Consider the following 26,577-nt stretch of genomic DNA (forward strand, 5'->3'; position numbering starts at 1 on the left):
TTTGGAAGCTTAAGTCACATGTCTTTTTTTTAAACATTATCGAGCCGCCCGAAGATAACAATATTCAATATTGAGCACTCCAAATTTCCGTTAACATCATATTTTTTCTCACATTATGTCCCGCATAAAATATGAGAAGGAAAATGATAATGAGAATTAAAACATTGTGTTAATAATGTAGAATTTCACACCTACATTACTTTCTTAGGCAAATGCACAAGATTTTTGTTCATATTAATGTATACAACGTGAAACTAAATGTCAAATCAGATAATTTATTACTTTCTTTATTTTATATTATTTGATTCATATTGACATGACATAATTATTATTTTTTTATTAAATAACCTTTCTTAAATTATATGCAAAGTTTTCAATTCGACTAATTATGTTTTGAGTAGTATAGAAGAAAAATAATAAAAATCCCTCAATTTATTAAAATGGACAAGTAAAATAGAAAATCCGAGAACATCATTTATTTCGAAAAATTATGGGGTCACATTTGAGTTTTTACAGTGAAGTTGGAGGCAAACTGTCCAAATAAGAAAAAGACAAGGGCAAAAGTAGAATTTACTTGGAATATCCAATCGAGCTGAAAGAAAACGAAAAAAGAGAAAAATTAATAAAATCTTCATCTTCTCCGGCGGTGTACTTGCGAGAGGTTTAGGGGAAAGATGCCGAAGAGGACAACGCACACATACTCTAGCGAAGACGCAGTTACTGACGGTCCCAACTCCGATCTCTTCGTGTATTACTGCAAGCACTGCAGCTCTCATGTCCTCATCTCCGGTTCGTACTCTCACCTTTTTCTCTCTATTCTGTAAACAAATTTACTCGCAATGTACTTAAAACGAATGAGCGTTGATTTGGTTTAGTTATTTGTTATATTTGTTGAATTTTCAGTTTACAGTACTGTGTAAATCGCATTTTTTTTTATTGTTGAAAGTTTTACATCTAGAGTTGAGGTGGGATGACGAATGAGCGTTGGTTTGGTTTAGTTATTTGTTATATTTGTTGAATTTTCAGTTTACAGTACTATGTAAATCGCATTTTTTTTTATTGTTGAAAGTTTTACATCTAGAGTTGAGGTGGGATGTTGAGGTTTATGATAATTGGTGTGAAGGAACTAGTTGAATCATGCTATAAGCTGAAAAGTATGGAGAGTCAACTATGGTCTGGAAGTGATCTAGAGAAGTTCTTCTGAACTATTGAGTCATTATGTTTATAGTAGTAACTAGTATTTGGTTATATGATGGAATGTGATACATGCTACGTTGACGTTGAGAATTTCGAGTTTCCAGTATTATCCGTTTCTTCAAATTTGGACGTCTAATGGCTTGTAGTCTTTTGCTTCTTGTGCGCGGATTAGATGTGATTAGGTGCTGTATAATTTTTTCTTGTTATTGGCATGATGGAGAAAAACTTCCTTATGATTATATTAAGAATGAGAGAGGATTTATTTACACTTTTACAATATTATTGCATTTTCTCTTCTCTTCTCATTTGAGCCGTGGGTCTTTCGGGAACCGCCTCTTATCCCACAAAGGCAAGGGTAAGGTCTGTGTACATCCTACCCTGCTCAGACCCCACTTGTGGCCCGTCGGATTACACTGGGTATGTTGTTGTTATATATTATGGGGTTACTGCCAATTACAGGGTATTCTCCTTGCTAAAGTATGGTTGTAGATAATCAATTGCAGAAAATGCCAAAAAGGAAAACCGACAAGGCATATGTATTGGATAAAAAAAAGTATCTCGCAAGACTGAGTGTAGATGATGCGGGGAAAGTTCTTCTAAAGCGGTAATCTTTCTGCTCCTGTAAACTTTAGTATATTGATGTTGCTTCCATTAAAAGTATATGCAATCATCTGTAGAAGAATGTACGAAATTACACGTCAAGATTACAAGGTGTTTCAGTTTAAAATGGAATATTTGTAAGGGAAGCGCTGCTAGATTCTAAGAGTTAAAATGAAGCTGATGTAATCCTTGCAGTAATAAACTTGACCTACAGTGGAATGACATCATCAGAAGAGTTAAAAATAGGTATATCTAAGTTATTACTGGAATACATATATGGAATGAACATGGATAACATGCAGACCAAAATATTATTACCGTTGGGTAACCACAAAGATGGTGAGTAAAATACAGTCAAATGTCAGTAGGAAAAACTGAACTGAACGTGGACTTAATTACTTTCTGTCTTTCTGATGTACTTTGTTGGTTGGCCTTTTCCAGCTGCTCGTTAACGTAGAGATCTTTAGTTCATGTCTCTTGCTTCACTGGAAAAGAACTTTATTATTGATGACCAGTGTTACAAAAGGCGAGCGCCTCTTCGCCTTTGGCGAGAGGCGAGGCGAGGCGATGGGTCCTCGCCATTCTCTGCCGAGGCGAGGCGATAGTAAAAAGGCGAGGTGTGGCGCTGCAATGGCGACAGAAAAGGCGCCGCCTTTTTAATTAAAAATATTTGACTTAATAATATTAGTCAAAATTAGGGTTTTTTTTTTTTTACTTTTGAAATTTCTGAAACTCCATCGCAACTCTCTCTCTCTCTCTCTCTCGATTGACTCTCTTCTCTTCTCCTCCATCGCTGTCTCTTCTCCCTCGCTGTCAGCTTCTCCATCGCGAGCCTCTCTCCAGTTCTCCCTCGCTGTCGGATTCTGTTCTCCTTCTCCCTCGCCGGCCGCCGGCTCACGATTGTGTTCCCTCCGACCCTCGCGACTCTCTGTTCTCCAGGGATCGTTTTCTCTCTTCTTCTTCAACAATTTTTTTCTGTTCTTCTTCAGTTTTTTTTTTCAGTTGTGTTTTTTTGGTGTAAGGCTGTAAGCACTAAGTAGTTGCTTACTGCTTTGTGTAAACTTTTTTAAAAAAATTATAGGCAGTTAATTAAAAAAAATCTCTCTTTTCCTAATTATTTATTTCAATATTCCTAAACAGCGAATTAATTGAATTTAATAATCAATGGTGGATGCTAGCAAAAAGAGGGACATTGGATGGTATTATGGCACTCAAGGGTTGGATAATTTTGAAGAAGAATAGACTTTTAAAGTTTTGGTTTATTGTATTTTGAATTGTTTGGTCTTTAAAGTTTTAGACATTTTAGTATCTACTATTGGTTTTGAACTGAATATTTGCTAATATGTGTTATTGCTATTAAGATTTTTGGATAAAATATGCAATTAAATATTTTTAATTTTTGGTATTAATTGGCGCCTTTATTCAAAAAGGCAAGCGCCTCGCCGCTCGCCTCGCCGCGTGGCGAGGCAGGCCCTTGTCGCCTTTTGTCGCCTCTCGCCGTCCACAACACTGTTGATGACTGATATGAGTAACAATTTAATGTGGAACATTCTTTTGAAACCTTCTGCTTTTGCTTTATAGTGGTGAAGGGAAAATGGAGAAACAGTTTCGGATGTCCTGTAAGGGATGTGGCCTGTTTGTCTGCTATCGGGCAGAAGAAGATCTGGAGACTGCCTCTTTCATATATGTAGTTGATGGGGCACTTAGCACTATTGCGGCTGAGACAAATCCACAGGTATTATATCCTAATGGTTTTGCTGTTATTCACTTTCTGGCTGCATTATATAGTTATGCCTACATATTTTCTGTATTTGTAGCAAGCCATAAAATTGATTGTTATCTGCTTTCTTACACTTCTTTTCTGCATTAGCTTGTTAATCTTTCTGTATTCTCTGTCCCTTGCTTGTTTGTAAGATCATGTAAAAAAATCTTATGCTTTATTCGAACACAGAACATTCCTTATTTTTCTTACTTGTCAACTTATATACATGTTCTTCCAGATACATATATATCTTTAGGAATTAATATTTTCTTGTTTTATGAAGGATGCTCCTGTACCACCATGTATATCACAGTTAGAAGGTGGCCTTGTGCAAGTGGCGATAGAAGTCGAGGACCGTGCCCAACGGTCAGCAATTACAAGTAAATAATCCTTCAATGATTTTTGGAAGTTAGACACTCTCATTTGCTTCAATTTCTTCAGTGTTGGGAAATGATTTGTCCACCTGAACAATTCTGCAGAAGATTAATAATAACAATTCCTACTCTTCTGCTAATTGTAAAAGCTGAAAATTTAGCGGTTGTACTGTTAAATTATCTATTTTGGCCTTGATGTTGATGTCTCGCTTATTTGACATTTATATTGTTGTAGGAGTGAATGCAGATGATGTTCGGGTCACTGTAACCGCACCTGCAGCTCGTGGGGAAGCTAATAATGAACTTCTGGAATTCATGGGCCGAGTATGCTGAACATTTTTGCCTTTGCCTCTTGGAAAAACTTTCATATTTGAGCTCATTATTTAGATACTTCGCTGGTTGATTCGCTGAACCACTAAGATTTTCTGTTTACGCAGGTACTGGGTCTGAAATTATCTCAGATGACTCTCCAAAGAGGATGGAATAGCAAATCAAAGCTTCTTGTAGTAAGTCTAAATTGACACGTCTAACTTTAGCTGTGTGTTTTCCCATACACAATTCTACTGTTTTCTCTGTTAAATATTTTGGTCAGTTTCCTCTTTGGCTGGATAACCTGTAGATATTCTCTAGTGCTAATTTCGACATCAACAATACATACCATTTTAAACTATGTGTTTTCTTGTTCCTTGTGAGACACTGAGCATACGTCTTCCCTGCTATCTTTTGCATGTATATTATGTCTATAGAATTTAAGTTCTAAGGCTTGGTGTAATAGTAACCTGAATATCAAATTCAGTAGAAGCTTCACAGAAGAATATTTGTAGAATCAAAATCCAGTGATGCTAGATACCCGAGATAGTATTCATCTATATTTTGGTCTAAAAGCAGGAAGAGGACACTCCACAGTTGGAAGTACGACCTTGGCTAGTAATCATAAATAAACTCTAGTGATTATGTATCGATGCATGCGGTGCATTACCTTTTTCCAAATCTGAGGAAGTGCTATCTATTCTAAGCTTTGCCAAGAACCACTTTGTCAGATTATGTTGTCTTTGAATAGTACCTGGTAAGCTGCCTGACAAGAAGCAGCACATGCCGAGGAGTATACCTGCCGGTACCAATTGTATCAACTTGGCCTTACACCGGCCAACTTTTCAATTTTGAAGGGACAAGTTGAAACATCAAAGTACATAGACATTAGTTAAAAAAAAAATCAAGGGAAATTGCTTGGGTGGTTTGTTCTTTCCTGGCAAGAACTTCTACCAATTTCATCAGTGAAAAGCTTTTCATTCACAATTCTTGCACTTTGATAACACATAAAAATAGTATTAGTTCCTTCCATTATGACACAAGATGCATTTTGTCTAGAGAAGTATCCTTGTTAAAAAATGCAGATTACTAATAGTTATTTCTAAGTCAACTTCTCACTGATTTTTTTTTCCGCTGCATCAGGTGGAGGATTTGACAGCTAGACAAGTATACGAAAAACTCTTGGAGGCTGCCCAACCTTGAGATGGCTCCCAGATCCTAATAGTTTTTCGTAGTCATTTTCTCCATGTTTGTAACATTGAAACTTCAGTTTCCCAAAATTGAATTCAGTTGTCTATGCATCCGTTGTTCTGATCTTATTGGAAGTTCTTGGTTCCTACTTAGCAGTACTTACCTGCAAGGGTTCTTCTTCTCCCTACTGATTTTCAGGGGAATGTTTGTATTCATCTACAAATGTCTTCTTTGCAAATGTTTAGCTCTTGCTGATTTAACTTTTAACTACTCAGTACTCAGCATCAGGGGAAGCAAAGAAAACTGTATTTCTGAACTTTGCATTGCCCTTTTTATTGCCAGGGCTTCAGCACATCATCCATCTCAGTGTGGATTCTCCATTTTTCGGCGTCACGCGGGTTGTGTTTTTAACTGCTAAACCCAGAATTGATTTGATCATGAAAGAATCATTCAGTGTTGTTTGGCAACTCACACAGCAAGAGGCTTTGGAAAGGCAAGAGTGACATAGTGTTTTCATTTCGCACAATAAACGAAATGGGAATTTTTTATTACACTATTCGATTTTCAAAAACTTAATCCCTCTTCTTGGAGAATTTTTTGCACACAAGGTTCACTTTTTCTGGTAAAATATATTACATTATTATATTTGAGAATAGGAAGTTTGATATCTCATATTTTTTTCTCAAGTATATTATTTATTACAGCATTTCTCTTGGTTTTTTTCATTATATTCTCAAATATCTACTAAATTTTTAATCTAGATGACCCAGAATTTAGCTGCACATTATAAAGTAATGCGACACAAAATAATTTAAATAAAAACATAAGTGGATTTTTGACTTGCAATATAATTATTATTTTTCTAATAATAATATTTAAAGTATGTCTAACAAGTCAAAACATAGAGGAATGTGTAGTTTCTTTATTTTCTTTAAGAAAAAAAAGTCAAAGATTAGAAATAATAAAAAATAAAATAAAAGGAAATTCCATATTTCTAATTGGGATTTATGAGTTATGGTTTCAAAACCTTGACTGACAAAAGCTATTACAATTACTACAAAGATTACACTAATAATACCCAAATTGACGTTCCAGAGAAGTCGTCAAATCGGTAAGAATCATGGAGGTGGAGCTCAAAGAATTGCTGAGTGATCTCCATTCTCTCAAGAAATCAATCTCAGATCCTTCTCATCTTGCTCTAATCGAAAAGGTAAGTTCAATGGTGTTGCTAATTCTTCAATCTCGTAATATGTTAGGTCTAATTCAACTGGATCTGTTATATTCAAGTAGAAGAATTCATTTTAGGGTCAATTGATTGAATGCTGATTATGTTCAGAATTTAGGTAACCATATCTGCCTGGGTCAAAGTTGTTTTAGATTTGTCTAAATTATCTGCATTACGCACTGCAGTTTCATAGGTAAAAAATTAGGATTTCTAATGGAGTACTTTACTTCTTTGTTTGGCCTAAGATGAATTTAAATGGTGAGTTATGGTTGGTGAGGATTCATCTAGACATCACGTTTGTTCGGAATTGAGGCATAGTTGTTGTTTTATGAATTGCAGTTTCATCCTCTCGGTATCCAGAACCCAACTAGTTCTAGAAGTATTTATTAAATGTGTTAAAATTCATATTCTTAATAATGTCTTATGCTAAATAGGCTTTGGTTTATGTCTTTGACTATGTAGAAGTTGTTCAGGTTTAATGGATATATTTGCCTTTCGATATCCCTTAAAATTTAATATGGTTACTTTAAAGTAGAAACATAACTGGGCAAGATTTTGGTCTTTTGGATACACCGTCAATAAGGAGGAGGCGAAACACCGTCAATTATTTTTTTTAAAAAAATTTACTGCAGTAATTGTTAAAAATATCTCCGTATCTTTCAAATGCCATTAACCTTTAATCTTTTTTTCGCATGTCCCGTCATGAGATTTTGATATATTCTTCTCTTTGGTCGTATCTCTAGATGCATTTGCATGCTGAAAACATCGCTACTCTTGAGAAGTCAGGAACTACTCGCCGTTCAAAAGTCAAGGTTAGTGTATATAGTCTCATGCCATATTTTGATTGGAATTAACTAAGAACTTTAGCCTAATAATTACTTGATTGTCATGGTGGCAGGATATGAGTGCTGAAGTTGTTGATAGCAATCCCTATAGCAGGCTTATGGCACTCCAGAGGATGGGTATTGTGAATAACTATGAAAGAATAAGAGAGTTCTCAGTTGCCATTGTTGTATGTATTTTATCTCCCTCCTTGTGTTAAATTCTGTATTTGTAATGTAATAGAACAAAACTTTTACTCTCCAATATTGTTTTACATGTGTCATGACTTCCAATAATGCTATGAACCTGAGATTCATATTATTTAATATTTCCTGTCAAGGTCTTAGATGTATGCAAAACAATGTCTTTTTAGGGATTTACACTTGAGATCTTTTATTTTGACTTATCAACAAAAAGGGATCTGTCTTTTATTTCCATCATACATCTGCTACACTGACTGCCAATCGGAGTGTTAAGCTCCTGGACTTACTTAAGGTATCTGTAAGATTTATTTTACCTGGCCGTATATTGGTGCCTAATAGGCTGAGCCCTGGTTAAGACCTAGAAACTGCAAAATCTTTAGTATGTCCATCAAGCTGTCAGAATAATTATTTAGACTTCACTCTTTTAAACATGTATTTGAATCTTTAGTATGTCCATCAAGCTGTCAGAATAATTATTTAGACTTCACTCTTTTAAACATGTATTTGAGTCCTCTATATTTACTTTAAACTCACGTATCATGCTTCTGCATGGTCTTTGATATTTAAATGCTCATAATTTTGTAATTTCTTCATGATAGGGCATAGGTGGTGTTGGCAGTGTTGCTGCTGAGATGCTGACAAGGTGTGGCATTGGTCGTCTTTTGTTGTATGATTATGACAAAGTGGAGTTAGCTAATATGAATAGGCTATTTTTTCGCCCAGAGCAGGTGTTCTAGAAAATATTCTTATTTCCATATCCCCTTGTGCATATGTGTAGTAGCTAGTGAGTGATTACATTTCTATATTGATAGTTTGTTTTATTGAGCCAAAGATTTTTTATATTTTCCTAACATGATAAATTAGTATCCGTTGTTTCAGCTATAAAGAGCTATCACTTTGGCATTTTACCATACAATTCTAATGTCACTTCCAGGTCGGTATGACAAAGACAGATGCTGCTGTACAAACTCTTTCAGAGATAAATCCTGATGTTGTGCTTGAGGTAGGATTGTTTGCAGTTTGCCAGTTAGGGCTTTGTTTTAAAGGAAAGTTTGTTTGGAGTCCTTCACCAAGCTCAAGCTATAAACAAAATTTAATTGTTTCTTCTTTCCATTCCATTCCTGAAGATACTATTGAATGACAGAAATGCCATGTTCTTGTAAAATCAACTGATAACTACTCTTAAATGCTTTACCCTATTTTGGACTAGCTTTTTTTTAATGGGAGGTGAGGTCCTAAGAAACTATGATACTTAAGAGTTCCGTTTCATATTCAACGAAGAAAACTTTTCTCTTTCAGTGCCCTTCCTATTATCTATAAGCTAAAGCATCAATTTTGGTTTATGTCAGTTAACAATAATGCGTCTTGTTGGTCCCCTCACTTTATAGATAGGTAGCGAGTATGATGACTTCATAGTGTTTAGGTCATGAGTGTGGTATTTTCTTCTAGTTTCTTAACTGGTCCCTGGAATCTGGATGTATATAGTCTTTTCTTCAATGGACTAAGCTAGAAAGCTGATTCAGACAGTCATTAAAATATAACCCTTTCCTGCATCTAGAACTTTAAGCATGAAAGAAGCTAATAATTCGTTCTTTCAAGTGTCATCTCTTTCTCTCTCCCTCTGTGGACCATGTTCAGTGCATGTGTTACCGGCTTGTGTTGCAATTGAAGGCTTAGGCATATTTCTGCTTTGACATACTGCATGAATGTGTATGCCCATCCCAAAAGGTTCGTTGAAAGCTTGTCCGATCTGAACTTAAAATATTATGGTAGTGTGGGTTACTTGTGACTTTCTTTGCTAATGTTGTTTTACACTTCTTCAGTTTTTATCTAGAATATGTCTGTTTTTCTGTGTTCTTTAATTTCTTAGGGTTTTCTCCATCTTCACTGGGTTGTCTTTGTAGAGCTACACGTTAAATATAACAACCGTGGAAGGTTTTGACACATTTATGTCAAGTCTTACAAACAAATCATTCCGGCCAACTAAGAGTGGTAGTGGGGTTGACCTCGTCTTGAGCTGCGTAGATAATTATGAAGCAAGGATGGTGGTAAATCAGGTGAGCAAATATCTGCTACCTAAAATTTTAATTAATGGCCAGTGTGTTTTCATGTCCCCTAATTACTCTGTCTAAAGTATCTCCAAACTTGTTCTTTTCGCTAGTATTTCTTCAATCTGTATAAAAACAAGTTTACTTGATATATGGTTTTAGGTTATTTGTTTGTTTGGTAAATTAACCCACTAAGTAATTCATCGCAATGCAGGCCTGCAATGAATTAAATCAAACATGGATGGAATCTGGTAAGTGGCTGAATTTCATGTTAATTTTTTGTCTTTCATGTGAGTCAGGAACCTCTGAATTAAACTAGACATTGATGGAATTTGGTAGGTGTATCTGAAGATGCTGTGTCAGGTCACATACAATTGCTGATTCCTGGTGAAACTGCCTGCTTTGCATGTGTGCCTCCTCTGGTATGTTTAGCTATTGAAATTTCCCTAATGGTTTCAATCAAGGATCACCGATCTTTAGTTGAAGTGAGACTTGATTTGTGAAAGAGTCTGCAATAACAATCATTAACTTAAGTTTGATAAAAGTTAAATGGCATAACTAAAAATGATGTAAAACTACTTTGTTCTGCCAAAATTCAGCTTTCTGTACGAATTCCAACTAAGATTGCTTTCAAGTAAACCAAATAATTCGCTGAAATGGAATACTTGTGGTTTTAGGTAGTAGCATCTGGAATTGATGAACGAACCCTAAAGCGTGAAGGGGTTTGTGCTGCATCACTACCTACTACAATGGTATGAAAAAACCTTAATTCCTCAATTATTTGTCTGTTCCCTTTCTCCTTATTAATTTTATGCATGACATATTCTAAGTTCTCTGCCTGAAGATCACCATGTGAATGACTTTTAAATGATAAGCAATTGTAATTGTAAAAGAAACACAGAAAATTGTGGTTGAATTTTGGCTCTTCTCATCTTCAAAATTATTCTCTCTCTCTTTATAGCCTCATTTGCTGCTAATTTGGTTACTTTTCTCATGTTTATGCTCCCACTTTCTTTTGAAGAATAATATGAACTTCTCTTCTAGCAAAACTACTAGAATCTTGTTTATGATTTGATTGAAGCTGTATTACAAATTCATTATTTGATTTGGTAAATTAACATTTGAACTGTCTTTGATAGGGAGTTGTTGCTGGACTTTTAGTTCAAAACACATTGAAGTACTTGTTGAAGTTCGGACAGGTGTCACGCTATCTGGTAAAGCTTGCCATCTGTTTTTTGCTCTCTCTCTCTCCCCTTCTCCCCCACTAAGGCTGTAGGGTAGATGTGAGAGAATGTTTATCACTCTTAAGTTCTTTCTTGGACTTTTTTTTAGTCAAAGACTTGAGTTCTTTCAAGCCTCTGGAGTACGGAGGACTTCCTTAATAACTCCTTATTGTCTATTCATCCTTAGCAGATAACTGGTCAAGAACAGAAGTGAACTTGCCTCCTATAAAAGGAGGACAAGGTGAAGACAGAAATTAAGTGTAGCTCAACACTTTTGATGTTTAGTCTTGTTGCTTGTTTTAGGGGTACAATGCTCTCAAAGATTATTTTCCAACAATGGAGATGAAGCCAAACTCACAATGTTCAAATGCTGCTTGTTTGGAACGACAGGTATAGTGTCCATGGTCCTACAAGTGAGGTCATCTTTATTTGATATTCAATTGAAGTTCTGATATTTTATGGTGACCTCTACTTTGCAGAAGGAATACATTCTTGCAAAGCCTACTAGGGATGCTGCTGCAAAAGCAAAGGCGGACATTGAAGCATTATCACCTGCAGAAAACCCTGTTCATGCAGACAATGAATGGAACATAAGGTAAGCTTCATAATTTATCCAACTTAAAAACAGAACACACAAGGTAAGCTTAGAGACAACTACTTACTCGCATGCCTCATATTGGTAGAAAGCACTTTAACAACTTTCTCGAGTTTCTAGTTTAAGTATGGTTTGTTATAACATTAATTCATCTTGTTGTTGTTCAACAAATTGATTTTGTTATTGCCTTGTGATCTTTCAGCGTTGTAGATGACGAAGAGGTGGATGGTTCTGACGTGAAAAATTCAGGTATTTGTCAACTCTGATAGACATATTTTGCTTTTGTTCAAGTTATCCCCTAGCTATTTCTCAAAAAAAAAAAACAGTAATCTGCTAACTTAAAATTCTTGGGTGGATCATAGTTCATAACTCAAAAATGAAGCCCATATTGCTCAATATAAAAGTTACTTTTTTCCAAGATGTTGTGACTGACTAACTTTGTGATAGCCATAATTTTCCATCTAGACATCTGAAATGCTAAAACTTAGAAGCAGGGGCTAAAGAATGAAATTACGCTCAGTTTGGAGAGTTGGAAGGTAAAAGAACTAGTCATGAGAATGGAAGTTGGAAGGAAAATAAGGGCAAAGGAAAATACAGTTTGTTCTGCTATTCATTAGGACAGGCATGCCAACTGCCTGAAATTGCAAGTGCCATGCACTAGTATAATAAGATGCATAGAAAACACAACACATACCCTCTAGGCCATGTGTAGCTTTAGAGTTACTTGCCAATTAATAAAGCTTGCTGAAAAGATTGTCCTACAAACTTTTTATATGAGTTCACTGTTTCATAATGTGTGCCCCCGAATTCTGCGTCATCTACTGAAATTCGAGTATCTGTGTATTAGACATCCCAAAAAGTGCATATAATTCCTTGTTCTGCGGTGATGCCAGATCACACAAGGACAATTTCTCTCTTTCTTGTGTTTTGGTTATACAGGTGGAAGTCAAACAGTCACTGTTGTGTATGTCTTCCCCTGGCTTTTACTGAGCAAATTAAGACTTAAACAATTTTCTACACAATATAGAATGACTTCTAGTTGCCGCTTGTGGCATTGTAACAAATAATTAGACAATAGATCAGTAGTTGCATAGAATTGTATTAAGACAACTAGAAAAAGGAAATATTCCAGATATCATTGTGATAGTTACTTCCTACAACTATACTTCATGTGATAGGATCATATTTTAGGTTATAATTTAAAGGAGAAAGAGAATGAACTAATGGCTGAAATCATCTGAAACTATCATACTTATAATATCTATACTTCTGTTTTAATTGCAGGTGTCCTTCCCGAAGGTATTGTTCATGAGCTGCCAGTAGCTGACGATTACCCAAAAGCACCTGTCACAGAGACTGTTGGTCCTGCGGATGACCTTAAAGAGCTCAGAAGGCAACTTGAAGCCCTTAACGCTGATTAGATTACTGAAAATACAAAAAGAGAAATTCTTGCTATAGAGAAAAGTAAAACTAGCTCGAAGTTGCATGATGTTCGTGTGAAATTTCCTTGCTTTGGAGAAAAATTATGCTTCCTCAAGTGAGCTCGAAAGCTTTGGGATTTTGGCGGCATTTTTAGTGCCTAGTGTTCCTATTCCCAGCATGTGGGATGAACTAGTCCTACATTGCAACAACTTACTGACAAAGATTTAAGTTAATGTTGTATTACTAAAAGGTTAATTAGATATTGTCACCATCTCAGTTATAGCAATTTTGGATCCCTGAAGGTGTTAAATTAATGTTTCAGGCAAAATGCAGGCAAATTCTCTATTGCTAAAACCATAGCCATCAGAGAGAGTATCCCACATAAGTATGTTTTTTCTGTTTTAAACTTCCAATGAATAGGATACACATCAACGTATTACCACACTTTTATCGACATAAAACTAATTTAATTGTACTAAAACACCTGTTAAACTTGCTTAATGGGAAGTTAACTCATCAGCTTTTCATCTTAAAGTGAGCAGTTACAAACATTGGTACACATCTCAATAATTGAACACCCATCATAGTGTAAGAGTTGCGAGTCCTCAACCCTCTTAGCAGCATTACTAAATTACATCCATCTTTCATCTTTAACCCAAGAGAGATCCATAAGATACATTCAGGCCTACAGAAGAGCACGTCATCGAGGAGTGTCTATAGTTCTTCAAAATTGATAGAGATTTCTTTCATCTGTGGCTGATGCCTCCTTACCTACAATCAGGATTTTCAGTAAGTTCACAAATTGAAATAACTGATACATGCTGCTAACCTTTTCACCAAGGATTATAAGTTTTTTTTTTTTCCATTTGTTAGATGATACATCTAAGTAACATTTCTTGGAGAGGAGTTGACACTAAATTTACTTACCTTAATGCCAGCCAATGACAGAAGTTTGTGCGACGCAACATACGCTGTGTCAGAACCGTCTAATCTTTTCTCTACAAAATAAATAACTTCTGAAACACCAGACTGCAAATACAGATATTTGTGAAGTATAAATTAGTGGAAAACCAAAAAAAGAAGGTGCATGATGCAGAGATGCAAAATCAATCACAAATATAGTTCCCAGTGCACACTGCATAGAAGTCAAAAAAAATATACTGGAGAACACCCAAAGATTCTTTTCATAGCTATTTTTATTCCAGAATCCTCATTAATCTTTTTATGATTAAACATTATATATTGATAAGTGTCAAACGTGCCAACTTATATCTGTATTTATTTTGATTTAAGGGAATATGAGCACAAAATCCTGATGCAAGTTTTTCCACTTCATGCAAATTCTTTTTGTTGTCTTCACATAATTTCTGCTAGTGTGTCACACTGAATTTATAAAAAAAAAAAAAAAGCCTAAGCTCCCAAACAGAAGCAATCTTCCATAGTAGAAAATGTTGCTATGCTTAGATATTTTGAGGCAAATAGGATCAGACTTACTTGAATGATAATCTTTGCGCATTCATTGCAAGGAAACATTGTCACGTAAAGCCTCTGCATAATAGGGTAAGGCGTATTCTGTGAGATAATACTGGGCAAAACACAGGCCAGATAAAATAATTTCCAATTACTTAATAAGAAAAGAGGCTGTTCAGAGAGAGAAAAAAGGATTCGCAGTAGGAGTGACAGGACATTAGATCGATATTGCACGGGTCAAAACCCAAGCTAACCTGTCCTGCAGCAGATGCATGATTTGTATTCAGGATGGCATTAACTTCAGCATGACAAACATAACTGCAAGAGAATTGGTAAGCTTGAAATGAGGTAGAGTCATCAAATGTAGACTGAGTGGAACTTGTTTCTTGAATTAAGATAGTATGATTGGTATGGTAATTACAACCTACAAAATAACACTGTGTAGTCTACTGACATAAATTACACATAAAATGTCTCAGAGAAGCTTATTACTTACGGATACTTTGTCTCCAGTGGATTCCCATTTTTAGATTTCTGAAATGTTAGGAATTAATTAGAATAACAGTGACAGTAATAAAGATATATGCTCCTTGAACAAAAACAACCTTTGCCCAGGGAAGCTTGTCATCTGAACAGCCACGTGGGAACCCGTTGTATCCAATGCCTGGCTAAAAGTAGAGCATCAATCAGATAGAATCTAATAACCAATTGGCAGTAAATATGTTGCCCAAATGTTCGTATTCTAGAAGTTATGTGATTAGCCAAATCAAACATTCATGAAGTACGGGGAAAAAATCAACTAATAAATACCCATATGAAAAAGAGAACAAATCAGAGAGTCAAAGATCAAAAATCCTATATGAATCTCAAGTGTGAAATTAACCAATATACTCCCAAGTGTGGCAATGCTGCCACATCTATTCTACGTCAAGTGATATAAACGAGATAGAGCATATGTTAAATAATACTAACTTATGTGCAAAGACTAAAGCAACTTAAGAGGGGACTGAAGACTGGCGTCTTGCAAATGTTTGCAGTTCCTACGAAAGCACTGCATGAGTATTAAGTAGTGAATGAAGCTTTTTAAACCTCCCACTATTTCAGAGCAACCATCTCTATTTCATCTTTTCTGGAACCAATATGAAATCATATGACTCAACCAATATAATGGTAAAGTGATAGGACCATCGGAGTTCTCAAATCAAGAAATGATTAATAATAGTATCACAAGTGAGATATAACCAAATATTGAGGTCCTAAATGAATGTGAACATGTGTTCATCTATCTTTTGATGATTTTTTTTTATGAAACTAGTTCATCTATCTCTGAGCTACTCCGACAGACAATTAGATGACTTGATGTGGTTCTTCCTAATCAAATGTGATTTGAACAATAAAACTTAATGATGTGAAACATTTTTCAGTTTTCAATAGACAGATATTTGACTCCTTTAAATACATCTTACCTAATATTACATAATTTTGACTCACCAAACATGCTCCAACCTGCCAAACAGCCAGAAAATGGTTAAGTCCCAAGGGAGCTTGTGAAACCTCAATCAAGAAAGTCAACCTCAAAGTAGCATTAGAGCAGTAAAAAGTGGAAATATCATACAAATGAACGAGAGCAGCATGAACAAATGTAACTGTCTTGAAACAGCTTCATTCATTCCATTAACAAAAATCCTATCATCACAAATTATTAGATAACTCCTTTTATGTGAGGTTAAAAGAGGTAACAATCACTGATAAGTGATAACTACTTTGGTTTCACCTAAACGGCTCAATAAATACGACAAACTAATCCGTAGCTTTTCTTTTAAATTAGAGTCCTTAGTTTGTGTATCATCTCAAGACTACTGGTAATTTCTATTGTGTGTTAGAAAATAGTTCATTCCTTCTTTTTCTATTTAGGAAGAATCCTTTTAATAATATAGATCTGTCAATTAACAAAGTGAACTCAGTGAAGTATACATTAGTTTTTCGCAATACGATAATTACAACAACTAAGCATGAAATATACAACAATTTAACAAACAGTTGGCGTGTAATTCCAATCATCCACTCGAATCCAAATAACTCCAAATTCATGAAAATGCTTAAAATAGGTTCCGTTCACAAATTAGAGTAGTACCTGCCTGTTTGGATCCTTTGATCGTTCAGCAGATAAAAATGCAATCGCCATAAAGTAATCATCCCACGACAAATACCTACAATTACAAAACCATAGCAAAATACTTAACTAAGGATCTAAGAAAAACGGTAAAAGTTAAATCCACAAACCCTTTTCGTTTTGTAGGATCAAATGGATTCCGAGAAGACGACGACTTCCTTTGATGAAAACCGTTAACTCCCGAATCTGGACCAATAACAGAACGGTTTTTCGGGTTGAAAAACAAGCGAATGGTCATAGCAGAGGCAAAGGCACCAAACACTGCGGCAGCTGAGAACAGCGTTAGCTCTCTGGAATTCATGGCTTTTGATCGGAATCTTACAGTAGACGCGAAAACGAAGGGATTTTTTCGCCGCCAAAAACAGAGATAGAGCGAAATTGTAGCGGGAACAGCTTTTTTTATTCGCGCCAAAATTGGACTTATAATCAAAATAAAGATCAATTGATAATTGAGAGACTAAACATGTTAATTTCCCTATTTATAATCTGTTTTATGTTGACAAAAGAACGGATAATTTTTTTTTAAAGTGACCACTTCACTCTTTTAATACCTCATTTTTTTTTCCAATGTAAAGCTTTTTGTTTCTCAAAAGTCAAACAGTTAAATTTAATTGAAAATTTTTGTGTGAATTTTCAATTTTTTATATATAAAGTATTACAAATCACAATAATTGATAATTTAAAATAATTAAAAAAATATATGAAAAGTTTATGATCAAATATAGTCGCATAAATTAGGAAGGAGAAAGTATTTTTTAGAAGACTTTTCACATATTGCAAACATAAAATTCATATTTATATATTATATCAAAATTCACATAATTGCGCTCCATAGCAAACATATATATGTATAGTTCACTATACATATACAATAGATACGAAGTGAATAAAATGAGAAAGAGAAAGACATTTGGGCAGAGGATTGTATAAAGTATATAAAACAAATTGTATAATTATAAGTGTATAGAAAGATTATATACAATTTCAATTTGTATAAAACGAGAAAGGGGGCATGGAACATAAAATTGAATCGAATTGTATAAAATGAGAAAGAGAGTAAGACAAAAAAGACTTGGGCAAGGAAGTACTTTTAGGGTTTGTTTGGTACAAAGATGCATAATGCAGGAATTACTAACGCATAGATTATCAATGCAAGGATTAGTAAATACAGGGTTTAGTAATGCAGGTATTAATTTTTATCAAGTGTTTGGTTCATTGTTTCCCACCTAATCTTATGTTTGGTTTAAAACTCTAAAAAAAGTTTATTTCCTATTATACCCTTGAGTTATTATGAGATTTTATATTTCATTTAACTAGTCAAGTCAAATAGTAAAATATATATTAAAAAAATATTATTAATTTTGAGATGTGATATGTCACTATAGAGATCCTTGATAGCACAGTATATTTCTATTTTTTGTTGGTCAAATATATCTTATACTTAACATGAATTTAAGGCTACTTAAATTGTTCAAATACACGAAGCTTATCTTAAAAAAAATAGTTCAAGTGGTCAATCGACGAACTACATTTAAAAAGAAAAACAAAAAAAATCAACCCAATATGATAACTCAAACATGGAGAAAAAAATATTACTTTGTGAAATCATCAAATTACATGAAACAAATCTGGAGAATTTAAATGAATATTTATAAATATTCTCATATAAATAAAAAAGAACATTAATTACAAAAAAAAATATAGGAAAAAATATTTGGGGATAATTTAGTCATTTAGGAGTCTTATCCAAGGATTGCTAATAAGACCTTGTATGAGGTATAACTAATCCATGGATTGGGTTAAATAAAGTGACCAAACAATATTTTTGTTGGACTAAATTTTAATTCCTCGACAATTTTGATTAATACCCCCTACCAAAAGGATCCTTATTGTATAATTATAAGTGTATAAGACGGAGATATATGTATTTGCATGTGTATATATAATTTTCTCTCGCTTTATATAATTGAAAACACAAGCGAGAGCGGGAGAGTGGCGAGCGAGAATATGAGGGAGAGAGGGAGGAGAGAGGGACTGACAAACAGTTTACTGTGGAACACAAATAAATCAAACGATAACTATTATATTTATTTTATATTATTAGTTTATCATTATATACGATTATCCTTTTTTTTAATATAATGTCATGCTTCTTCTATCCTAACCTAATTTACGTGACACATTTGAATTTCGATTTAAACAGTAATTTATTCTTTTGAATACTTTAAATTAATTATTATTGCAATTTATTAATACTTTCTACGTAGTTTACAAATAAATTAATTTTTTTTTAAAAAAAACTTAAAAATTCTATAAGTAAATTTTCTATCAAACCACATAAATTGAGATAGAAGGTGTAACCATATTTGTTTATAGCAATTCAAAAGTATCTAGAAAACATGTGTTATAACTTATAAAGAGGTTTGACTTCTTTACTTGGACCACCCATTAAATTTTTTATGAGCACCGAGTAAATCGCTCTAATACAATAGCTTGTATATCATATAAAAATATTTAATTATATCAGACAAATTCCGTATAACATCTTGACTGAGAAGATGATGACTAAAAATAAATATTCTGTGTAATTCGTTATGAAATATCATACGTTACACCAATTCAGTCACCTTTACGGATATCCACCCATCAAATACTAAAAAAGGAAAATTATGCTCATAAAGTTATCCATTAGTTTGAATTTCTAAGAATTGTACGTTGGGCCTTCCCAAAAAAATGTTGAGATCAACTCTCACTCCCATATTAACGGCTTTTCCCTCTAAGGCCAAAACTCCCCGCAACTACTCGAATACAATTATCGCTGCAATAACAAACCCCACACAACCTGTTCGACAAAATGCCTCAATGGAGAATATGTTGCTACAACAGCATACTCCAACCTCAGCTTACCTTCACCTTCCGTTTTGTCGAAAGCGCTGTCACTACTGCGACTTCCCCATCGTCGCATTGGGGTCATCTTCACCTTATGGTGATGACGACCCTCGAATTATTAACTACATTGATTTCCTATGCAGAGAAATTAAAGCTACTTCAATACCTTCCGACAACAAGTCACCTCTTGAAACTGTATTTTTTGGTGGAGGGACACCTTCACTTGTGCCACCAAGATTAGTATCTCTAGTCATGGAGACGTTGGACGCTAAATTTGGGGTGTGTTCTGATGCTGAAATTTCAATAGAAATGGATCCTGGTACGTTTGATGCTAAGAAATTGAAAGATTTGATGAAGTTGGGTGTTAATAGAGTGTCTTTAGGAGTTCAGGCATTCCAGGAGGAGTTGCTTAGGAGTTGTGGGAGAGCGCATGGTGTACAGGAAATTCATGAGGCCATTGACATTGTTGGATCATGTGGTGTTGAGAATTGGAGTGTGGACCTTATATCTTCACTTCCTCATCAGAAACCACATATGTGGGAACAAAGCTTGAGCCTCACTATTCAAGCAAAACCGACACATGTGTCAGTTTACGATTTACAAGTCGAGCAAGATACAAAGTTTGCATCTTTGTAAGTGATACAACCTTGAACCTTCACTTGCCAAAATTGAGATTTTCCTTTTCCTTTGCCAGCATGTTTTTCAAGTCTCTCTTTTCAGTTACTTTTCAAATTGATTTCGGATTGAGTATAGCCCGGAGTATTAGTTTATTTCTTGTATTTTTCATATTCTTAGATTGTTATTACTGCTTGTTGTTTCTTTAGCCACGATTATTGTAATATCTCGATGTTGTTTCTGTTTTCTTTTACATCTTTCTTTGAGCTGAGGGTCTTAATTGGAAACAATCTTTGTACCTCCTCAAGTTAGGGATAAGGTTGCTTACACTCTACCCTCCCTACCCCACTTGTAGGATTACACCGGGTTTGTTGTTGTTATTGTTATTGAGGCATCTTTTATCCGCTAATTTTCAATGAAATGATATTATATGCTTTTTTATTGAGAGTTTCTCCATAACTCCAATGGCAAGAGGTATTTCAGCTGTAAAGATTAAACATCGATATTGTACAAGTAAATGGAAAAATATCCTGCACTTTTCATAGTGAGTACACTTACACATTCATTTGTTGAACTGTGTTGTTTCCACAGGTATACAGCTGGGGAATTCCCTCTGCCTTCTGAAAATCAAGCTGCTGATTTTTACAGAATGGCCTCTGAAATGCTAAGAGATGCTGGTTATGAGCACTATGAGATAAGTAGCTACTGCAAAAGTGGTTATCAATGCAAGCACAATTACACATACTGGATAAACAAACCTTTTTATGCTTTCGGACTTGGGTCAGCCAGCTATCTTAACGGACTAAGATTTTCAAGGCCGAGGAAGCTGAAAGATTACATGGGTTATGTGCAAAATTTGGAGAATGGACTAGTGAATTGTTGCCCGGACAGTAAAGTAGATGCCCAAGACGTAGCAATGGATGTCGTTATGCTGTCTTTGAGAACTGCTAAAGGGTTGGATTTGAAGTCATTTGGCAAAGCTTTTGGCAGCTCGACTATTCTCTCCCTCTGTGAGGTCTATAAGCCTCATATTGAGAGTGGGCATGTTGTCTGCTTGGATGAGCAAAGGAGGGATATCTCCCCAGAAGAATTCAGCTCTTTGTTATCTGAAGGGAACAAGATCAATGAGGTGTTGGCATATATCAGGCTTAGTGACCCTGATGGTTTCTTATTATCTAATGAGTTAATATCCCTCGCGTTCAATGTGTTAGCTCCATAAGTTTCAACCTGGATGGCTCTATTAGCAATGCAGGTTGTTAAAGGCAAGAAGCTCCCAATACTTGGATCATCAGTTGGTTTGTATATCGACATGATAGAGCAAAGGCGAGTGTGTATATACTGCTGAACAAAACATTGGAGAGAGTGGAAAGTTTCTGTTGCAAAGCATATTTAACACAGCAGTAAATGTAACATGGTTATCTGACCCTAACTATTTAATCAAAATCCTTTATTTACGAGTCAAGATTGTTTCATAAATATCGAGTTGGTATCCAAAATCGAAGTCGTCCACAGTCGTCTATTCAGTGTTTTCTATATATGATTTTGAATTGATCTCCTATGTCTTCCATGTAACACCAATTATAGGTTGGATAACGAGCATATAAGAAAAATGTTAAAAGGAATGATGCCTTGTCTTTCCATTTGCTAACACTTTTCCGAGCTTACCACTAACCAGTCATAACAATGCTTGGTCAACACACCCCAAGAATTGAACTTCAGATTAACCAAAGAAACATACAACACAAAATTTTCATGTTCTCCCAATGTACAATTCATAAAGAGAAAAGAGATCGTGATTGTCTTCTCAAGAGAACTGTTCTCTGGGTCTGAGAATTGATACAACAGAGTAAGAATTTAGCTTCTGCTTCAACAATATCGGTTGATCCAGGCTGACAAGAGATAAATGCCCAGATGCATTGTACCATGCTGACGGAGGAAATGTATTGACTTCTGCCTCGGATCTCTGATCATCCAGCAACAGTGAATGAACTATCGCCAAGAAATGCCTGCAAAAGAGAAGAAGATGAACAATGTCAATCCATTAGCATCCCTTCGTGATGCAAATGTTTCAGCTCTCAATGAAATACATTTCATAAACTGGTGTAGCATGCATTACGACAAAGGAACCATTTCTTTCCAACATGAGTTAAACAAGATAGATAAATATCGTCACCCAAAAAGAGTATCACCACTGTACACAGCTAAGAAGGTTTTGCTTTTCTTCCAACTTTTGCTATGCGCTTAAGTTCTTGAGTTCCTCTTTTCATCTCTCTGCAGATGAAGAAGTAATTATTTCAATGTAATTTTGATGGAGACTAACTGATGCTAAGTTTTGAGCGAGTACCTTTGGTACAAATAGACAATGAGGTAAAATAGAGGGAGCAGCATCAAAGTCAATACTGAAGCTGCCAAGTAGAATCGATTTGTATGCTTCTGCAAATATAATGTCACATGCATAAAAGTTGAAAAGATCACAAAATGTAGAGACAATATCCACTTGAACAAGTAAAGCAAGTGCCTTGCGAAATTGCCGGACAAGATTACATCTCCGTAGAGTATCGTATGAAGTTATACCCAAGACAAGTCAAAAATCCATAAATCCGTCGTACAACTTTTATTTTGATTTAACAGAAGGCACATAATTAAGTCATTTCAGTAATCAAACCATACCTTTCCTCCTCTAGAAAACGGTTTTCTACCTCCCGAGCAAGTGTGAGCATCACAGAATTGGCGTAAAAATAGTTCTGACATCAAACCAACCAAAGATCATCACAAGTGGAATAAAAACTATTTAATTACTTCAGATTCTAACACTATGGAGAAAGCATACCATGAAGACGAGTTGATGATGGACTCTGATTAGCAGGAAAACATTTGTCTGCAAGACCCTGCAAAGATGAGGAAACAATGGACTTGAAATCAAAGAGAAATCAAAAGAATAGGCAAACTAATCCGACATATAGGCTTAAGTTCAGAAGATAACCTCACATAAATGACGATTTCGTGCTGCTGCCGCAGGATTACACTTGGTCTTCTGGGATTTGATTTCCATCACAAGGTCACAATGCAAAGCTCCACATACATCTGCCAGGCATTTGCTTTGATCCTGAGACATGAGATCATATGCTAAGATTACTTCATGCCTTATAAAATATTATTCTAGTTCAAAAATCAAAACATGGTAAATAATAGAATACTCTTAACTTCCTGACACACTCGTCAGTGGCCCAACCTGGACCAAGCTATGAATCTTATAAAATAAAAATAACAGAAAGAATAACGTGGTCAGTTCAATTCCACTTGGTTTTCGAATACTATGATGAAATCAGTTACAGCATAATGAAAGAAGTGGCTAGTTCAAAAAGATTCTTGCTATAAACTGAAATCAAAATCATTTTCTTTGAACAAGAGTTGCAAACGTACTTGATGTATGTGCAGGACCCATCTAGAAGAGTTACCATCACACCAGAAAACTTGCTAAAATAACTACTTAGCTGATGCTATCGACCATTGATGAACATATGTTCTCACCAGAGGGCGCTACAAGCTTTTGTTTTAAAATAACAGTCAAGGAACTTAAAATGAAAGCAGGGTGTGATCTCAACCTCCAAAAATATCTCGTCCGACAAAATATATTGGAATAGTCCACTTAACCCTCCAGGAACAATAGATAAATTTGCTCATCTCTGAATATATAATGCAACATTCAGGATAAATTTTTTACTTTAGTTTCTACCATGGATCACACGCTACCCAAACGTGTGTGACATCATATGGGGCTTTACCACCCCCCCCACCTTTTCATTTTTTGAGGTGTTTATAAACCTCATTAATTTATACTTTGTAATCATCTCGATGGAACAAGACTTAGATGCTGGTAAATTATGATAAGCTACTGAGTCCAGACAGCACAGGTATGAGTAATGTTGGTGAAAGAAGAGAAGGATACAACTCTGGATTCATCCTGAAACTAGAACTGACCCTCAAACCGAAGATGCAGAAAAATAAAAAGAGTGGGGAAATAAGCTTAGTAGAACTTAAGTTCTATTTCTACTTGTTTGGACAAGTTTTTTAGGAAAACTAGATTTGGGTTGTCAGTACTTCCCTGAGAAAAGGAAGGACCGCAAAATGGATTCTCTAAATCCCCAAATAGATCTTTTGAGAAAGCCCCATATAGCTCTTAATAAAAACAATCGTCTGTGGACTGTTGTCACCTTATTCTTGAAAATCCATCTCCATCCCCTTAGACCTACACAATTTATAACACAGACAAGATGAAGCAACCAACCCAGCAGCTCACAGACACCCAACATCGTGTGCAATATAAAGAGCAGTCAGCCAGAGATTCCCTATCAATTTGATAATCTTATTCGTATAACTCACGACTTATTAGGGCCAATCGAACTATCACTTATTATCACGTTATGAACTATTCCAAACGAATAGCCATACTACAGAAGAGTGCATCAAGGCTGGTTTTCTCATCCAATGTTCAGAATATTTTTTAAATTTTTTGCAGAAATCATATGAAATAAATTAAAATTTGGAGTGAACAAAAACATGAACAGTATATGATGCTTACAACGTCTAGAAGATTGGAATGCCTGTTGTCAAAATGCTGATCAAGAAATTTTTCAGCCCGAAAGCTTTTTCTGCAGTATCCACAGCGCCATTCATTCACATCAAGATGAATTTTATGTTCCTCCTGATCTCTGAAAAGATCATTACTTGGATGAAGTCTACACTGCCTAGGAAGCTCATACTTCTCTTTTTCTACAAAGGGCATTAAGTACTGCACAACACAGAAAGAGTAAAAAAGCAATTTTCAGTCCCGTATTTGCAGCAGAGCTTAAGTTGAGTCAAACGAAGTACTTTAGCAGATACCTCCTCCACAACTTTCCAGGCAGCCCGGCTTCTCTCTCTGGAGCAATGAATTTCGTGAACATGTGATTTGTCTTGTGCGGGACTTTCCGAGCAGCAAAGAAAATAATTCAGATAAGTGACAACTTCAAGGGAATGGCACATCTAATATGGATTGCTTTCAAACATGTTTTAGTAATACAGTTGAAATCTAGAATTTATCTCATACAGTATCCTGCTGAAAAGGAACATAAGGCGTAGACGAAAAACAAGAAGATTTAACCATGATACAACTTTTCTTCTTTATTTTCCGATAGAGAACTATGATACAACTTATTGCCTCAGAAAATATCTTCAAATGTACTTTTAAGAGGCTTCTTACATTTATTTTCAAAAGTATAATTTCCAAAAAAAGGAATCAATATGAGCTACAACTATAAACCGAAATAAAACCTTACCTTGTCGCATGCTTGTCCGTACCCTATGCACAAAAAATTGAATGTGGTCAGCCAGGAAAATTACCAGCTCCAAGAAGTGATTTCCAAATGCAAACAGATTCAGAACAAGACAAATAAAATAGGTCATCACTGATGATTGCAAGTAATTCAAATCAAGCATTACTAACATTCAGCTAAAGCCAAAACCAAAACCACAGCTATCGTAAGGTTAATTTAGTTCAATAATTATCAACATAAACCAGTAACAGAAACATACATAAACTCAAATTCCGTAAATTCTGCATTTAAAACCTAACATGAATAAGAGTTCAAAAAAAAAAAAATACATCATGAAGAGAAATTCATCCTTTTCGATCCAAGGCAGAACACTAATCATACAGAGAAACAAATTGTTCGTTGAACACGAAAAAACTGCAGCTGAAAAAGTGAAAAAAACCTGATCTGACTGAGAAAGAGGTGAAGTTGCGGATATGGATGAAGAGAGAAGAGTGATCCATAGAAGAGAAAGAAGAAGAAAATATGAATTCTTAGCTCGAATTTGGCGTAGAGTCTCCATTTTGCTTTCTCTCTCTATCCAAATTCGCAGAGTGAATATATGTGCTTCTTCCTCCCTTTCTTTGCTTTTGCTGAGACGAAACTTGACTCCATTTATATTTTATGAAGCACTCCATTTTTTATTCACTTTTTTTTTTCTGTTGAAATGTGAAATTTGTTGCCAGCCTATTTTTTATCTTCTCCTTTTATTTTTACCTTTACTTTTTAAGAAAGAATCGACAGTAATAAATACTTATTTCATTCCTAATTATTTGTGTATTTTTCTTTTTTTATATATATAATTATACCTAATTATTTATCTATTTTGATAAATAAATAAAGAATAATTTTTTTATCTATTATATCTTTAATTAAATGAATAATTACTTCGAAAAATATAAAAATTTTCGTCCACTTCATAATTAATAGAGGTAAAATAGTAAACGCACTATGTCATAGGTGTGTCAATTCAAAAGAAAACAAATAAAAAGGGACGGAGGGAGTATACATTAACTATTTTTATAATAAAATGTTCAAATATGAAATTTGCGGAATTCTCTGTTTTAATTTAACATTTAAGAAGTTTTTTATTTTGGGAGGTGGGAGA

At 34.9% G+C, this 26,577-nt stretch overlaps 5 protein-coding genes across 8 annotated transcripts; 3 read left to right on the plus strand and 2 right to left on the minus strand.

Annotated features, from left to right (window-relative positions):
* The first annotated feature begins 581 nt into the window (after nt 1-581).
* Nucleotides 582-5,700, plus strand: LOC107012518 (UPF0235 protein At5g63440). Of its 2 annotated transcripts, XM_015212382.2 has the most exons (8): nt 582-789; nt 1,547-1,614; nt 1,701-1,801; nt 3,379-3,532; nt 3,843-3,939; nt 4,169-4,257; nt 4,371-4,439; nt 5,386-5,700. In XM_015212382.2, the coding sequence occupies exons 1-8, from the start codon at nt 675-677 to the stop codon at nt 5,443-5,445; spliced, it is 753 nt and encodes a 250-aa protein (XP_015067868.1). In that variant the 5' UTR covers nt 582-674; the 3' UTR covers nt 5,446-5,700. The 2 variants fall into 2 exon arrangements, with proteins under 2 accessions (XP_015067868.1, XP_015067870.1); XM_015212384.2 differs by lacking the exon at nt 1,547-1,614 and having other exon boundaries at nt 586-789; nt 1,687-1,801.
* Nucleotides 5,701-6,377: 677 nt separating this feature from the next.
* On the plus strand, nt 6,378-13,257 carry LOC107015193 (ubiquitin-like modifier-activating enzyme 5). Its single transcript, XM_015215388.2, has 14 exons — nt 6,378-6,643; nt 7,402-7,470; nt 7,557-7,670; nt 8,283-8,411; nt 8,618-8,686; nt 9,588-9,740; nt 9,946-9,982; nt 10,071-10,153; nt 10,409-10,483; nt 10,871-10,945; nt 11,258-11,344; nt 11,434-11,549; nt 11,752-11,798; nt 12,834-13,257. Exons 1-14 carry the CDS (start codon nt 6,554-6,556, stop codon nt 12,968-12,970), a joined length of 1,281 nt encoding a protein of 426 aa, XP_015070874.1. The 5' UTR covers nt 6,378-6,553; the 3' UTR covers nt 12,971-13,257.
* Nucleotides 13,258-13,436: 179 nt separating this feature from the next.
* On the minus strand, nt 13,437-17,058 carry LOC107015194 (deoxycytidylate deaminase). The gene is made up of 9 exons (XM_015215389.2): nt 16,725-17,058; nt 16,576-16,651; nt 15,908-15,947; nt 15,047-15,105; nt 14,938-14,975; nt 14,696-14,759; nt 14,466-14,519; nt 13,899-14,000; nt 13,437-13,742 (listed from the first exon to the last, which is right to left on the minus strand). Exons 1-9 carry the CDS (start codon nt 16,913-16,915, stop codon nt 13,686-13,688), a joined length of 681 nt encoding a protein of 226 aa, XP_015070875.1. The 5' UTR covers nt 16,916-17,058; the 3' UTR covers nt 13,437-13,685.
* A 2,011-nt stretch (nt 17,059-19,069) lies between these two features.
* Nucleotides 19,070-21,594, plus strand: LOC107015204 (oxygen-independent coproporphyrinogen-III oxidase-like protein sll1917). Its single transcript, XM_015215400.2, has 2 exons — nt 19,070-20,135; nt 20,710-21,594. The coding sequence occupies exons 1-2, from the start codon at nt 19,348-19,350 to the stop codon at nt 21,335-21,337; spliced, it is 1,416 nt and encodes a 471-aa protein (XP_015070886.1). The 5' UTR covers nt 19,070-19,347; the 3' UTR covers nt 21,338-21,594.
* A 136-nt stretch (nt 21,595-21,730) lies between these two features.
* LOC107015205 lies at nt 21,731-26,084 on the minus strand. 3 transcript variants are annotated; one of them, XM_015215402.2, is made up of 10 exons: nt 25,873-26,084; nt 25,437-25,459; nt 25,003-25,084; nt 24,701-24,910; nt 23,102-23,224; nt 22,949-23,006; nt 22,789-22,862; nt 22,463-22,551; nt 22,311-22,389; nt 21,731-22,124 (listed from the first exon to the last, which is right to left on the minus strand). In XM_015215402.2, exons 1-9 carry the CDS (start codon nt 25,990-25,992, stop codon nt 22,320-22,322), a joined length of 849 nt encoding a protein of 282 aa, XP_015070888.1. In that variant the 5' UTR covers nt 25,993-26,084; the 3' UTR covers nt 21,731-22,124; nt 22,311-22,319. The 3 variants fall into 3 exon arrangements, with proteins under 3 accessions (XP_015070888.1, XP_015070887.1, XP_015070890.1); XM_015215401.2 differs by having other exon boundaries at nt 22,308-22,389; XM_015215404.2 differs by having other exon boundaries at nt 22,292-22,389.
* Nucleotides 26,085-26,577: the final 493 nt, after the last annotated feature.

The sequence above is a fragment of the Solanum pennellii genome, chromosome 3 (genome assembly GCF_001406875.1).
Source record: "Solanum pennellii chromosome 3, SPENNV200".
NCBI classification, from domain to species: domain Eukaryota; kingdom Viridiplantae; phylum Streptophyta; class Magnoliopsida; order Solanales; family Solanaceae; genus Solanum; species Solanum pennellii.

Bases quoted from the DNA above. Each gene is read 5' to 3' on its own strand.
- LOC107012518 (XM_015212382.2), top strand. From the start codon at position 675: ATGCCGAAGAGGACAACGCACACATACTCTAGCGAAGACGCAGTTACT. The intron at 3,533-3,842 runs GTATTATATCCT...TGTTTTATGAAG, and splicing joins CGGCTGAGACAAATCCACAG to GATGCTCCTGTACCACCATG. The intron at 3,940-4,168 runs GTAAATAATCCT...ATATTGTTGTAG, and splicing joins CCAACGGTCAGCAATTACAA to GAGTGAATGCAGATGATGTT.
- LOC107015193 (XM_015215388.2), top strand. From the start codon at position 6,554: ATGGAGGTGGAGCTCAAAGAATTGCTGAGTGATCTCCATTCTCTCAAG. The intron at 8,687-9,587 runs GTAGGATTGTTT...TTGTCTTTGTAG, and splicing joins ATCCTGATGTTGTGCTTGAG to AGCTACACGTTAAATATAAC. The intron at 11,550-11,751 runs GTAAGCTTCATA...GTGATCTTTCAG, and splicing joins GACAATGAATGGAACATAAG to CGTTGTAGATGACGAAGAGG.
- LOC107015194 (XM_015215389.2), bottom strand. From the start codon at position 16,915: ATGAATTCCAGAGAGCTAACGCTGTTCTCAGCTGCCGCAGTGTTTGGT. The intron at 14,976-15,046 runs GTTGTTTTTGTT...CTAACATTTCAG, and splicing joins ACAAGCTTCCCTGGGCAAAG to AAATCTAAAAATGGGAATCC. The intron at 14,520-14,695 runs GTTAGCTTGGGT...CCTATTATGCAG, and splicing joins ATGCATCTGCTGCAGGACAG to AGGCTTTACGTGACAATGTT.
- LOC107015204 (XM_015215400.2), top strand. From the start codon at position 19,348: ATGTTGAGATCAACTCTCACTCCCATATTAACGGCTTTTCCCTCTAAG. The intron at 20,136-20,709 runs GTAAGTGATACA...TTGTTTCCACAG, and splicing joins GATACAAAGTTTGCATCTTT to GTATACAGCTGGGGAATTCC.
- LOC107015205 (XM_015215402.2), bottom strand. From the start codon at position 25,992: ATGGAGACTCTACGCCAAATTCGAGCTAAGAATTCATATTTTCTTCTT. The intron at 25,460-25,872 runs GTTTTTTTCACT...TTTTGTGCATAG, and splicing joins CTCTTTCTCAGTCAGATCAG to GGTACGGACAAGCATGCGAC. The intron at 23,225-24,700 runs GTAAGCATCATA...CTCATGTCTCAG, and splicing joins ATTCCAATCTTCTAGACGTT to GATCAAAGCAAATGCCTGGC.